The 14,575-nt window shown below is 43.1% G+C and overlaps 1 protein-coding gene across 1 annotated transcript in view; it reads left to right on the forward strand.

Moving 5' to 3' along the window:
- Positions 1-14,575, forward strand: part of PIEZO2 (piezo type mechanosensitive ion channel component 2) — a 1,301,103-nt gene that overhangs the window by 1,030,399 nt on the left and 256,129 nt on the right. The window contains exon 34 of the mRNA XM_029587157.1: positions 9,349-9,414. Coding sequence (XP_029443017.1) covers positions 9,349-9,414 — 66 coding nt within the window. The remainder of the gene's footprint in view (positions 1-9,348; positions 9,415-14,575) is intronic.

Consider the following 14,575-nt stretch of genomic DNA (forward strand, 5'->3'; position numbering starts at 1 on the left):
ATGACTTCTAAAAAACAAACAAACTCTAACAAGTCAGGGGGGGGGGGGAGTTCCTCTTTGCAAGAGCAGTAAAACAGCACTGCTTTTATTAACATGGTAAACTGAACTTTAAACACTTTACTCGGAGAGGGTTGAGGGTAGGAGACTGTGAAGATTAGAACAGTGCTTGTGATTATTTTTGACTCTGGACACAAGTGAGGTGAACACAAGACAGACTGAAGAAAAGAAGAGTCTTAACAGTCTTTTTAGTTGTTTTAGAGTTTATTTGTGGGTAGATTGGAAAAGGAATCTGTTAACACTGAGTGCCCACAGCACACACATACGCTGATTGTGTCTAGGTGTGTGAGAGAAATATAGAGTTCTGTACACTGTGAATAGAGGTACAGTTACAGAATAAATAAATAAATGCCTTGGTAATAATAACTGAACATCTAATAGGCAGTGCATTTTAATAAATTCCATTGTCAGGAAAAGGGAGTGGCAGGATTAACAGATTTGGTAGTGGCAGAGGGATTGGTGGAGAGGAAGCCCAGTCCAGCAGCAGGAATAAAAAGGGCAGTACTGCCCCTAAATTGAAGAGAGATTTTTTAGGTGCAGAATGGCAGAAGCATAAAGAAGCTCAAAGTGAAATTTGGTGAGTGTGTGTCACTGCCACCTCTCTCTTGTTTTGGAGCAAAGGGATAAGGCAAAATAGCCATCCAAAGGTAGATTAGCAGGGCACTGCAACATCCAAAACCATCTGCATGCTTCATTGGTTACTGCTTTTGAGGAATGGAGGCAATATTTACAACAACTGATTCTGTGGTAGAATCTTGTCTGGAATTCCCTAAATCAGAAATTGAACAGCTTAGTAGCTCAAGAAAATTTGGGAGAAATAGTCACTAGTATCTTAGCTTCCAAGATGGTGATTGGAAGATAGATGATGATACTGACAGTGAGGAGAGCAACCCCCGGAAGAGCAGGCAGCACATATAGAGAGCGTGAGTAATGCTCCTGACATTTTTCCTCAGGGTCTATCCTCAATCTCAACTCCAGTGCCAGCATCAGCCTTCAAGGATATAGAGAAGAGAATCATGTAAGACATCCTTGATTTAGAAGCACTTTAAAGTGAGGGAGGATCTGTGTTTTGCACAGTGTATTTACTGTAATAAGGATATCAGTTGAGGGAAGCAAGTGAGGGCATCTGATAAATGCTGATATGCAACATCACCTGCAGAAGCAGCACCCACCCTCCTGACCCCCCCAAGCTGGCCAAAAGTTCTGGTTGGGTCCAACGGGGGTCCGGGCGCGGAGGAGCACGTGACGCCGACATCATGCCGACGTCACGTGCTCCTCCGCGCCTCCGCTCCGGGACCCCCGCTGGACCCAACTGGAACTTTTGGCCAGCTTGGGGGGTCAGGAGGCCCCCCCAAGCTGGCCAAAAGTTCCAGTTGGGTCCAGCGGGGGTCCCAGAGTGACCTCCTGCCACATGACCTACCTGTCACGTGGTAGAAGCACAAGATGGCGCCGTGACCATGTGACAGGGGCTGACCAATGGCACGGCAGCCCCTGTGACACAGGCTATCGGCGCCGTGAGGAAATCGCAAAGAAGTGCAGGGATGGCTTCCTGACTCCCCGCTGGACCACCAGGGAGTTTTAGTAAGTCTTGGGGGGGTCAGGAGGGTGGGGGGTTTAAGTGTTTATTTAGGTTCAACGTATTCAACATAGCTATGTTGAATAAGTTGGAAGTCGTGATGCGTTGCGCATCAAACCTTTTTTTTCTCTTTTAAAAACATAAGTTGCATTTTACATATGCATTCAAAACGAATGCACACCCCTAGTAGCTCCTAATATGGAACCTAACATCGTGTAACTACAGCAAGGATTATTTTTCCCTATATGCAACACCTTGCACTAGTCCACATTAAATTTCATCTGCCATTTGGATGCCCAATCTTCCAGTCTTGCAAGGTCCTCCTGTAATGTATCACAATCTGCTTGTGATTTAACTACTCTGAATAATTTTGTATCATCTGCAAATTTGATAACCTCACTCGTCGTATTCCTTTCCAGATCATTTATATATATATTGAAAAGCACCGGTCCAAGTACATATCCCTGAGTCACTCCACTGTTTACTTTTTTCCACTGAGAAAAATTTACCATTTAATCCTACTCTCTGTTTCCTGTCTTTTAACCAGTTTGTAATCCAACGAAAGGACATCGCCTTCTATCCCATGACTTTTTAATTTTCTTAGAAGCCTCTCATGAGGGACTTTGTCAAACGCCTTCTGAAAATCCAAATACACTACATCTACCGGTTCACCTTTAACCACATGTTTATTAACCCCTTCCAAAAAATGAAGCAGATTTGTTAGGCACGACTTCCCTTGGGTAAATCCATGTTGACTGTGTTCCATTAAACCATGTCTTTCTATATGCTCTACGATTTTGATCTTGAGAATAGTTTCCACTATTTTTCCCGGCACTGAGGTCAGGCTCACTGGTCTATAGTTACCTGGATTGCCCCTGGAGCCTTTTTTAAATATTGGGGTTACATTGGCCACCCTCCAGTCTTCAGGTACAATGGATGATTTTAATGATAGGTTACAAATTTTAACTAATGGATCAGAAATTTCATTTTTTAGTTCCTTCAGTACCCTAGGATGCATACCATCCAGCCCAGGTGATTTGCTACTCTTTAGTTTGTCAGTCTGGCCTACTACATCTTCCAAGTTCACAGAGATTTCGTTAAGTTCATCTGATTCATCACCCCTGAAAACCATCTTCGGAACTGGTATCTCCCCAACATCCTCATTAGAAAACACGGAAGCAAAGAATTAATTAAGTCTTTCTGCAATGGCCTTATCTTCCCTAAGAGCCCCTTTAACTCCTCGGTCATCTAATGGTTCAACTGATTCCCTCACAGGTTTCTTGCTTTGGATATATTTTAAAAAGTTTTTATTATGAGTTTTTGTCTCTATGGCCAACTTAATTTCAAATTCTCTCTTCACCTGTCTTATCAATATTTTACACTTAACTTGACAATGCTTATGTTTTATCCTATTTTCTTCAGATGGATACTTCTTCCAATTTTGAAGGATTTCTTTTGGCTAAAATAGCCTCTTTCACCTCACCTTTTAACCATGAGAGTAATCGTTTTGCCTTCCCTCCACCTTTCTTACTGAGTGGAATGCATATGGACTGTGCCTCTCGGATTGTATTTTTAAACAATGTCCATGCTTGTTGAACACTTTTAATCTTTGCAACTGCACCTTTCAGTTTTTTTCTAACTATTTTCCTCATTTTATCAAAGTTTCCCTTTTGAAAGTTTAGTGTTAGAGCTGCAGATTTACTTATTGTCCCCCTTCTAGTTATTAGTTTAAATTTGATCATGTTATGATCACTGTTGCCAAGTGGCCCCACCACTGTTACCTCTCTCACCAAATCCTGCGTTCCACTAAGAATTAAATCTAAAATCGCTCCCTCTCTTTTTGGTTCCTGAACCAATTGCTCCATGAAGCAGTCATTTATTACATCCAGGAACTTTATATCTCTAGCAAGTCTTGATGTTACATTTACCCAGTCAATATTGGGGTAATTGAAATCTCCCATTATTATTGCACTGCCAAATTGGTTAGCTTCCCTGATTTCTCTTAGCATTTCATCATCTGTCTGACCATTTTGTCCAGGTGGACGGTAGTATACTCCTATCACTATACTCTTACCAAACACACATGGGATTTCTACCCATATAGATTCTACTGAGCATTTAGTCTCTTGTATGATATTTATCCTGTTGGACTCTACACCCTCCCTGACATAAAGTGCCACACCCCCACCAAGTTGATCCTCCCTATCATTGCGATATAATCTGTACTCTGATATAGCACTGTCCCATTGGTTATCCTCCTTCCACCAAGTCTCTGTGATGCCAATTATGTCAATCTCATCATTTGCTGCTATACACTCTAACTCTCCCATCTTACTTCTTAGACTTCTGGCATTGGCATACAGACATTTAAAAGTGTGTTTTATGTTTGTATTAGCAACCTGCTTTTCAGTTGTTAGGGATAATTCAGAAATCATGGGGCCAACCCATTCCAAGGAAGCCCTTTCCTGCTCCAAGGAAAGGGAACTCTCCCTGGGTGTAGCCAGCCTGTATCTACCCTCTGACCCATGTTGAACCACTGTTCACATGCACCCTCCTCTGCCTTGACCTTGAAAATTCTCTTTTGTATATCTGCTAACTCTACCAGATTCTAAAAGACCAGTGAGAGCTCACTAGACACCAATGGAAACACCCCACTCTAGGGGCAAACCCATTCTAGGGAGCCCTTTCCTGCACAAAGGAAAGGGAACTTTCCCCGGGTATAGCCAGCCTATATCTACCCTCTGCCTCTGTGCCTTGCTGCCATACACCAGGTGACTCACTCAACTCCTTGTGGTGTTCTGGCCACTATCATAGATGCTCAGTGTGTTGGTGCTAGTCTTTCTGCTTGCTATGTTCCCCCTTCATTGTGCTGTAGAATGCTGATGCCACTTATCTTGCCACTTTACCTGTCGTGCTGCCTTCGAGGGTTCATGCATCTGTTATCGGTGCTCTCTTTTGAAGTTGTGGTGTGTTTTTGACACTCTCGCTGCTGCTTTACACCTCTATTAAAGCACTCTTGCCACTCCTGGTACCCCTTTCCCTCTTTAAAGTACCTTAGGCTATTCATGCCACTTTGGTGCCACTTTGCCACAGTCTAAGTACCTTGCAGCTCTTTTGTTGTTCTGATGATTGCTCCCCAGAAGTTTCATCCAAGTTGATAATAAAACCCCAATTCTGCAGCCAAAAATACACTGCAAATACTTCCCCCATTGACTTTAATGGGAACCGGAAAACGAATGCATGTATCAACGTTTCGGGGGCATCATTGAACGAATGCAATGAATTTGCCCGTCGATGAATACGAATACCAAATCGGATGAATCCGTACCTCTGCACATCCCTATTGTCCAGTCTATATCTGGCAGATTAAAATCTCCTATGATCAACACTTCTCCCTTCTTTCCCACCTTCTGAATGTCTTCGTCCAAATCTCTGTTTAGCTCTTCCATTTGAGTCAGAGGCCTGTAAACCAGTCCAGTAAAAATGGATGACTATCATCTTTTTTTAGAATGGTTCCACTTTCCTTGCAGTTTAGTTGCTTGCATATTGTTTTTGACATAAAGAGGTACTCCTCCGCCTTTTCTAACCTCTCTGTCCTTCCTTATCAAATTATAGCCTGGTATGGCGGTATCTCACACATGAGAATCCATGAACCATGTCTCTGTGACTGCAACAATCTCCAGGTCTGCCTCTACCATTAGGGCCTTTAGGTCTGGGATTTTATTGCCCAAACTGTGAGCATTTGTAGTCATCAATTTCCAATTTTGATGCATTCTTAGTCATATTTTCTGCAAATAGCAAGGATCCATCAAGCCCAGTATCCCGTTTCCAACAGTGGCCAATCCAAGTCACAAGGACCTGGCAAGTACTCAATAGGGATGTGTAGAAGGGACGGATTTGTCCGATTTGGTATTTGTATTCGTCGGGACCCAAATACGTTGCATTCGTTTTTATAGGGGGAAACCTGATTCATCCATTAGTTGCATTCGGTATTCGTTTTCCATTAAAGTTGGAAAAAAAAACCAAAAAACCCTTCCCAACCCTTTAAATTTAATTAACTATAACCCCCCACCCTCCTGACTCCCCCCCCCCCAAGACTTACCAAAAGTCCCTGATGGTCCAGCAGGGGTCCTAGAGCGATCTCCTGCATGTGGGCCTTCGGCTGCCAGTATTCAAAATGGCACTGATTGCCTTTGCCCTTACTATGTCACAGGGGTTACCGGTGGCATTGGTCGGCCCCTGTCACATGGTAGGAGCATAAGATGGCGCCGGCCGTCCATTGCTCCTACCATGTGACAGGGGCCGACCAATGGCACCGGTAGCCCTTGTGACATAGTAAGGTCAAAGGCTATCGGCGCCATTTTGAAAACTGGCAGCTGATGGCCCGAGTACAGGAGATCGCTCCAGGAACCCCACTGGACCACCAGGGACTTTTGGCAAGTCTTGGGGGGTCAGGAGGGTGGGGGTTTTATTTGTTAATGATACATTTCATTTGTGGGAGTTCGCCATAAGTTTCGGGAACCCACGAATGAAACGAATAGAGACCTATACGTTGCGATTGTGTATTTGTTCAAAACGAATGCACATCCCTAGTACTCAAATAGATCTCAAACCACTATTGCTTATTAATTAATAGCAATTTATGGACTTCTCCTCTAGGAACTTATCCAAACCTTTTTTAAACCCAGTTATACTAACTGCCACAACCCCATCCTCTGGCAATGAATTCCAGAGTTTAACTGTGCGCTGAGTGAAAAATAATTTTCTTTCATTTGTTTTAAATGAGCTACTTGCTAACTTCATGGAGTGCCCCCTGCTCTTTCTATTATCTGAGAGAGTAAATAACTGATTTACATTAACCTGTTCAAGTCCTTTCATGAGATCTCTATCCTATCTCCCCTCGGTCATCTCTTCTCCAAACTGAACAGCCCTAGATTCCATAGCCTTTCCTCATAGGGCAGCCATTTCATGCTCCTTATCGTTTTGGTCTCCTTTCTCTGCACTTTCTCCAGTGCAGCTATATCCTTTTTGAGATGCGGTGACCAGAATTGCACATAGTATTCAAGGTGTGGCCTCACCATGGAGCGATACAGAGGCATTATGACATCCACCGTTTTATTTCCCATTCCCTTCCTAATAATCCTAACATTCTATTTGCTTTTGTGACTGCCACAGTGCACTGAGCCAGTGACACTTTTGAGGATTATTGGGTGATGGTGTGGATTTTGGAGGTAGAAGGGGATCTACTTGACCCACTACAATTTGTATTTTATTGGGATTTTGGAGGAAGGAATCACTCAGCCCACTACAATTTTACTTTATTAAGATCAGGAGATGGGGGAACCTACTTAGTCTGCTCCATTTTTTACCTTATTGGGATTGGGAGAGGTAAGGCCCACTCAGCCCATTGCATTTATTCATTCCTTGGAGGTTGAAGGATGGAGGGGGGATCAGCTGCTGCTCAGATGATGGTTTCGTTTTATGTTGATTTTTTTTTTTGCAGTTATCCGACTAACTTTAGGTCTGGATTTTTTCCAACCAGAATTAGCCAGACAACTTTCTCTGGCTAGTGCTCACATTGAACCATGGAAATCCCTCTTCCTGCCTCCTTTTTTTTTTATCCAGCTAAGTTTTAGCTAGATAATTGCTTAAGCTAAAACTTGGCTGTTCAGCAGGGCAGGAAATTATTAACTTGGGGTTTGTCTGGCTATGTTCCGAACTTAGCCAGACAAATCCCTTAGAATGTTGACCTCTGTATGTATTAACTTGACTGTTCAATCATGTTAATACATACAGAGTTATTTTGTATTGTATGTATTAATACATACAAGTTATTTTGTTAATAATTACAGGAGTACGCATGAGGTGCATTCTGAAAACTACAAGAATTATTTATTATTCAGATCAGAAAATTGAAAATCACTGGGTTAGTGTTCACAGATCACTAATTTAAGTCATCTCTGCTATTAAAGAACAAGTTAGGAAAGCAAGCAGAGGCATGGCTTCAGGAATGTTTTCCAACATTGTATATAGAAGGGGTGGGTGTGGGTGTGCAGAAGATGAGGTGAAGGTTTAAATGTGGAGAGGGCAAAATGGTGTGAGTGTATGTATGTATGTTTGTGGGCATATGAGAGGGGCATAGGTGGGATGTGTGGGGTTGTGTGATGGTGGATGGGGGTGGAGTGTTTCTGGGGATGTAAGGGTATGTATGTAGGTAAGGGGGATGTGTGCATATGTAGGGGGATAGGGCTGTATGTAATATAGGGGGTATATTTAGGTGGATGGATATGCGTAGGTTGTGTGATTTCTTGGGGGTTGGTAAATACCTGAAATAACATGTTTTCTTTGAAAAAATGCTGTCTTGTGTCATTCTGACAGTGACAGTGCAGGGCCTGGAACCTAGGGGCCACGCCGGGCCCCACTGGCCCAACTGGAATTTAAAGGTACAGCAAGGCAAGTAGGTTGGGAGGAGGACTAAGATGGGGGGGGAGGACCGTAGACCTTGGGGGGAATATTTGAAAAAGGAGTGTTATTCAGTAGGGAGAGGAGGGGTCCGCACCCTTATTCTTTCTTTTATTTTAACTTTTAGTCTACTGGAGCCACCTTAAGAGGCAACAGGGGAGTGAGGCAGGGTGATCTCACCAGACCCCCAGGGGAGGGGGTTTCTATACTTGGGGCAGGGGGGGCACATATTTGGGTCACCATAACATGGAATTTCCAGGGGGCAGCCTGGCTGTGGTATTTTTCCAGGTGGTATTGTACAGGGTGTACTAAGCTACAGTACCTAATACTGAAGCGTATTAAATCCCATGGTATTTTTCTCTCCAGGAAAAATTACACAGCTTATTAAATAGACCCCTTAATTTGTACTTGAGGCAATGGGAATCACATGACTTGCCCAAAGTCACAAGGAATATGAATAGGATTTGAACTCTGGCTTGCCTGTATTTCATCCTGTTGCTGTAAACGTGAGGCTACCCCCTGCCCCCTCTTCCCCCCCCCCAGCTTTTTGGTGCCATCTTTCACCAGCTGCATTAGTTATTTTTCCAGGTCTCTGTCTGCCTGTATTCCTGTGGGCAAAGTACTATAGTGTGAGGGGCGTTTGGAATAGATCATCGGTCTAAATTCTACAGCTATAACAACTTCTAACAGTTTTGTATAGAAAGCAATGGGGATCTGTTCTGGAGGATCAGTCTGCCGAAAACACTGATTTTCAAACTCATACAAGATATTCACATTTTCTTCCTGTTTGCCAGATTTGTTCAATTTTCTTCCCTTTATTCACAGAGTTTTTTTTTCCTACAACAGTGTCCTGGGGCTTTCAAGAGATCTAAATTTGAACTTGTACCATTGTAAATTTTGTGATCAAGCAATTTGTGTGGCAAAATTCACTATTGCTACTCTTTGGAAGTCCATAACGCTGATAATACTTTGGCAAAAAAAAAATCATGAGATTACCTCAAATGAGAAACTAATATGTTAAGAAACAATATGATACTCTGACAGAACATGGAGGAAGTTTTGGGGATATAAGCATTCTGGACAAGTAGAAGATGGGGGAGTAGGGATAGAGAGCATCACTGAAGCATGATCTTTTATGTACTCTCATGTATCATACATCTGCAGTTTTGTTGAGAAACGTTCTGTAGTGCCTGTGTGTTCTCATTGTTAATTTAAATTTTTTTCAATATTGATTTTTACTATTAAATTGTCAGGTCAGGTTGCTGTAGAATGTGAAGAAAGAGAAGAGGAACCTGTAAAAAAAAAATCAGATGGACCAGGTAAGAAATCAAAACCTGATATCATGGCAGTACATAAGGCCACACTATGATGTGCTGTTGTCCTGGTTGGATTTACTTAGTACAAAGAGGGTGCGGAGTGAAAAGCACACACATTTAGGTAGATAGCCAAAAGGAATAATGCACCGCAAATAATTATACTGAGCAATAACAGTTTAACAAACAAAACACATTTTTTATTCAGTAAAATAATAATAAAAAATGTGTTTTTGTTTGTTAAACTGTTATTGCTCAGTATAATTATTTGCCGCGCATTATTCCTTTTGGATTTACTTAGTTGCATAGTTACATATAATTATATGATCACTTTGTCAATTTGGCCTCAATTGGGTAAATGTTGGGGTCTTGGGAGTTTTTTTCCTCAGGCTGCAGAAAAGATATTCCAGCCACCCCAGGAGATATTTGACTTTGTCTCAGATAATGATACTGTTGTTTTTAATTTTTTGCACTTCTCCAAACTTTACACAATCAAGGATTTGTGAATGGCTACACAGGGACTGTAACTTCCCTGCAAGCGCATGGGCGCACATTAGCGCATGCCCAGGATGCGGCCATTTTATAGTTTGCGTGTATATATGTGCTCATGCTATAAAATAGCCTGGATGCGCACATGTGTACCTAATTTTAGACAGGCGAGTAAATTCTGCTTCTGCCGCGTATGTTGGGGAATTTTAAAAAGGGCATTTGTCCATGCCATTGCCAGTTTCACCAGTTTATTTAGTCACCAGTTTAGCCAGTTAACAGCTGGGATCTACAACCCATCTCCTACCCCCCGGTTGAAAAGCTTATACTCCCCCAGACCCTTAAAACCCCCTCAGGTATAGCTAGTTTTTATACCTCATCCTTAGCAGAAGTAAACATACACAGCAGGGGATATGGGTGTGTGAGCAGACAGGTAAATATTTATGCGCACATCTCTTGGCCATGACCCAAAATGTCCATGCACTGCCCAGACCACATCCGTTTTTTAAATCAATTGAGATGTATGCACCGTGAGAGATATGTGCACATCTCGGAGGCTTTTAAAATTTACTCAGCACGGGCCAGCCCAACATGAGCGCACATCTGAATTTGGCGCACGCCAGGCTTAAATTTCACCTTTTAGCATTTAGCTTTTAGCACTAATGTGTTATGTGAGGAACACTTCTGACCATTTAAATAACTTCTGAAATGATAGAGCATCAAAAACTTCTCAATGGTGTTTTTATAAATCACAGTTATGAGCAGTGGAAGGGGGTCTAATCATTTTCACCCTGCTTTAAGCTGTTTTATTTTGTAGTTTAGAGGTTAATAAAAGTTGCTTAGTTATTCCTAAAATGATCTGGATATGACGAGGTCTTTGTCAACATATACATTGAATGATGGCGCCAAAAAGGGTCGATTTTGTATAACATTTCCTGCCTTTTGTAAGCATGCCCCTTAACTTGGTAAACCTACCTTCACTTTATGACTGGTTTAACACTGCAACAAATTTCCGAAGAAAAAATATTCATCTTATCTTCAAGTTAAGAAATTTCCCTACTATGTGCAAAAATCTTCATAGCTTTGAAAAGCTGGAATGTATGCTCACATTCTCTTTTGTTAGAGTACAGTTTTTTTTTACTAGTAATGGGAATTCTATAAAAACTAGGAAATGAACGTGTACATCAGGAGGAAAAAGTGAAAAACCCACAGCAGGAAGAAAAAAAACATTTTAAGGGAGTGATGAAAAATATTGCACAGAAATATACACTTAGAGGCCGATTTTTAATACTATGCGCGAGGGGTACATTTGTGTGTGCTACACGGCGCACGCAAATGTACACCCGATTTTATAACATGCATGCGCTACCGTGCGCATGTTATAAAATCTGGGGTCAGTGCGTGCAAGAGGGAGCACACTTGTGCACCTTGCGCACGCCAAGCCCTAGGGGAGCCCCGATGGCTTTCCCCATTCCCTTTGCTTTCACTCTCCCCCACCTTCCCCTCCCTTCCCCTATCTAATCCACCCCCCAGCCCTACCTAAATCCCCCCCACCTTATTTTATTTTTTACTCCTGCCTCTTGTAGGCATATCTTGCACGCGCCGGCCAGTTGCCGGCGCGCCATTCCCCGGCACAGCCGCTGTGCCGGAGGACTCGGGACTGCCCCTGGACTGCCGCCCTGGCCCTGCCCCCATCCCGCCCCTTTTTCAAAGCCCCAGGACATATGCGCGTCCCAGGGCTTGCGCGCCGCCCAGCCTATGCAAAATAGGCTCAGCGCGTGCAGGTGTAGGTTTTCGGGGTTACGCGTATATTACGGGCGTAACCCTTTGAAAATCTACCCCTTATCTTAAAAAGATAACCTTTTCCCTCTTATGGAAAATTTTGATCACATTCTATCCCTTAAGGAGTTTAAAAGTGCATTATAGTAGTTCAGTGGTTCTCAACCCTGTCCTGGGGACCCCCCCAGCCAGTTGGGTTTTCAGGATATCCACAATGAATATGCATGAGAGAAAATTTGCATACACTGCCTCCATAACATGCACATTTTCTCTCATGCATATTCATTGTGGATATCCTGAAAACCTGGCTGGCTGGGGGGGTCCCCAGGACAGGGTTGAGAACCAAGTAGTTGAAGTACAGCTGAGCTTCTCATCTTCACAAATAACCACTAAGGATTCTATTTATTAAGACACATTAAAACTCAGATTAATGTGGGTTATTGTCTAATGTTAAACATCATGGTAGATCATACTTTAACACCCTATTTACTAAGTTAATAAGTTGCCAAATATTATGGCTATCTTGGCTGCATTAAAGACAACACAGCCTTGAGAATGCTGTTGCATTCCAGCAACTCTGATTTCCCTTCGCTCCAAAATAAAAAATCTCCCCCAACTACACAAGGTAGTAACCCCACCTCGTACAATTTTTTAAACTCTTCCCAAGGCAGAAACTCCTGACCTTTCCAGGCAGGATCCCCTCCGCATGCAGGAACTCTCCTCCCCTGGTGAACTAGTGCATACCAATCCCTGTCTTCCCCACTCCCCAGTCCCCAGAGGAGACTCCCATGGCTCACAACATCCCTTATTCCAAGAGACTGGTTCCCTGTTGCATCAGAAAATTTCAAGACTCATTTGACCAGTTCCTTAAGGTTTAGAAAGGTGGGTATGGAGCACAAAGGCCTCTTGGAGGATTCTGGGGAGAGGGTTGTCCTTGGATGCCCTCCAGGGAGATGGTATGCACTGCTTCACTGTGGGAAGGGTACTGGCTGTGAGGGGATGTTGCTTGTGGAGAATTCCTGCCTGGTGTAGGGTTACTGCCTAAGGGGTGTGAGGGGTGGGTTACTAACTGATGTGGTTTTCCTGCATGGCAGGTGATTCAAAACGTAGGTGGCCCATACTATCAAGGTCCATGTGTGCTTAGAAAGTTAACTGCATCTCTGGAGGTGTGGTAAAAATTCTAGTATTATGTGGCTCATGTTAAGCCTGCTAAATGATAATGTTGGATAGTAAATCCAGCATTAATACCTAATATGCCTATTGCAATTGCCACTCCTCTTTTTGGATCATACACATACATGTCAGTATTGCCTCACAGTGAAAGTAACATACAGACAGATTGGGGCCGATTTTAATTCCTACGCGCGTGGGGTAATTTGTGCGCGTTACCCGGCGCGCACAAATGTACACCCGATTTTATAACATGCGCGCGGTAGCGCGCGCATGTTATAAAAGCCGGGATCGGCGCATACAAGGGGGTGCACACATGTGGACCTTGCACGTACCGAGCCCAAGGGGGCCCCGATGGCTTTCCCCGTTCCCTCCGAGGCCGCTCCGAAATCGGAGCGGCCTCGGAGGGAACTTTTTTTTGGATCCCCCCCACCTTTCCCTTCCTTCCCCTATCTAACCCACCCCCCAGGCCCTACCTAAATTCCCCCCTACTTTGTTCGATGGAGTTACGCCTGTCTCTCGCAGGCGTAACTTGCGCGCGCCGGCTGGCCAGGTCCCGACACAGGCCGCTGTGTCAGGGCACTCGGCCACGCCCCTGGACCGCCCCGGACTGCAGACACGTCCCCGGACTGCCCATTTTAGCAAGGCCTGGGATATACATGTGTCCCGGGGCTTGCGCGCACCACCGAGCCTATGCAAAATAGGCTCGGCGCATGCAGGGGGGGTTTAAAGGATTACGCGCATAACTTATGCGTGTAACCCTTTTAAAATCTACCCCATTATGCATATTACTGTCTTTATCAGATGGAATATTAAAGGTGAATTTTAAAAGCTTGTCGCATGCTGAAATTAGAAGCTGCGCAAATATGTCAGGCCGGCGCGAGCTGATTGGATACTTGCGTACTTGCCACTGCATGGCCAAATGCAAAGTTTTAAAAAATGGGCGGAGCATGGGTGTTCTGGGCTTGTAATCCAAAATTTGAGTATAAATCCTTATGCACTAGTGATAACTTTACTTCTGCTATGGATGACGTGTAAGTTGTAAAACAAAAACTTCTAAGCAGATCCGCAGGGTTTTAAAGGTCAGGGCTAACAGGGGGAAGGGATGTTATTAAACTAGGGGGATTTCTAAGTCCTATCCATTAACTGGGCAAACTGGGAACAAATTGAGAAAACGGCCAATGGTGGTGCCCATGGCTTTTGAAATCCTCCCACTTATATGGTAGAAGCGGCATTTGCATGCACAGTCATGCATCCACTTAAATTTGCTCACACATGTGTACACAGGCATGCTGTTTTATAACATGCATGCATATATGTGCGTGTGTTATAAAATGGCCACAACCCTGGGCCCAGGGTAATACATGCATTAATGTGCATTTAAATATATGATTTAAATTTAATGCCCATTAGAAACTAGAACTCTAAATTACCTCTAACTATTGTTCTTCCAGTTTGTGTGTTAGGTCATTGTCAGTTCAGCATAAGGAGGCTTTCAAATACTGAATTCAATCTGCCCCTTGAGACTAAATAAATATAGAACTTTGTTTTTTCTTTGCTACTAGTCCATTAATCTTAAAGTGTAAAACAGCTGTACTTTTGGATATGTACTGTATTATATCTCATTCTACATAACATACCTCTGTATCTAAATATCTCTCTCTATATACAAAGATAAATACACAGTACATATATATATATATATATACAGTATAGGATTAATATAATACAG

The sequence above is a fragment of the Rhinatrema bivittatum genome, chromosome 2, assembly GCF_901001135.1.
Source record: "Rhinatrema bivittatum chromosome 2, aRhiBiv1.1, whole genome shotgun sequence".
NCBI classification, from domain to species: Eukaryota; Metazoa; Chordata; class Amphibia; order Gymnophiona; family Rhinatrematidae; genus Rhinatrema; species Rhinatrema bivittatum.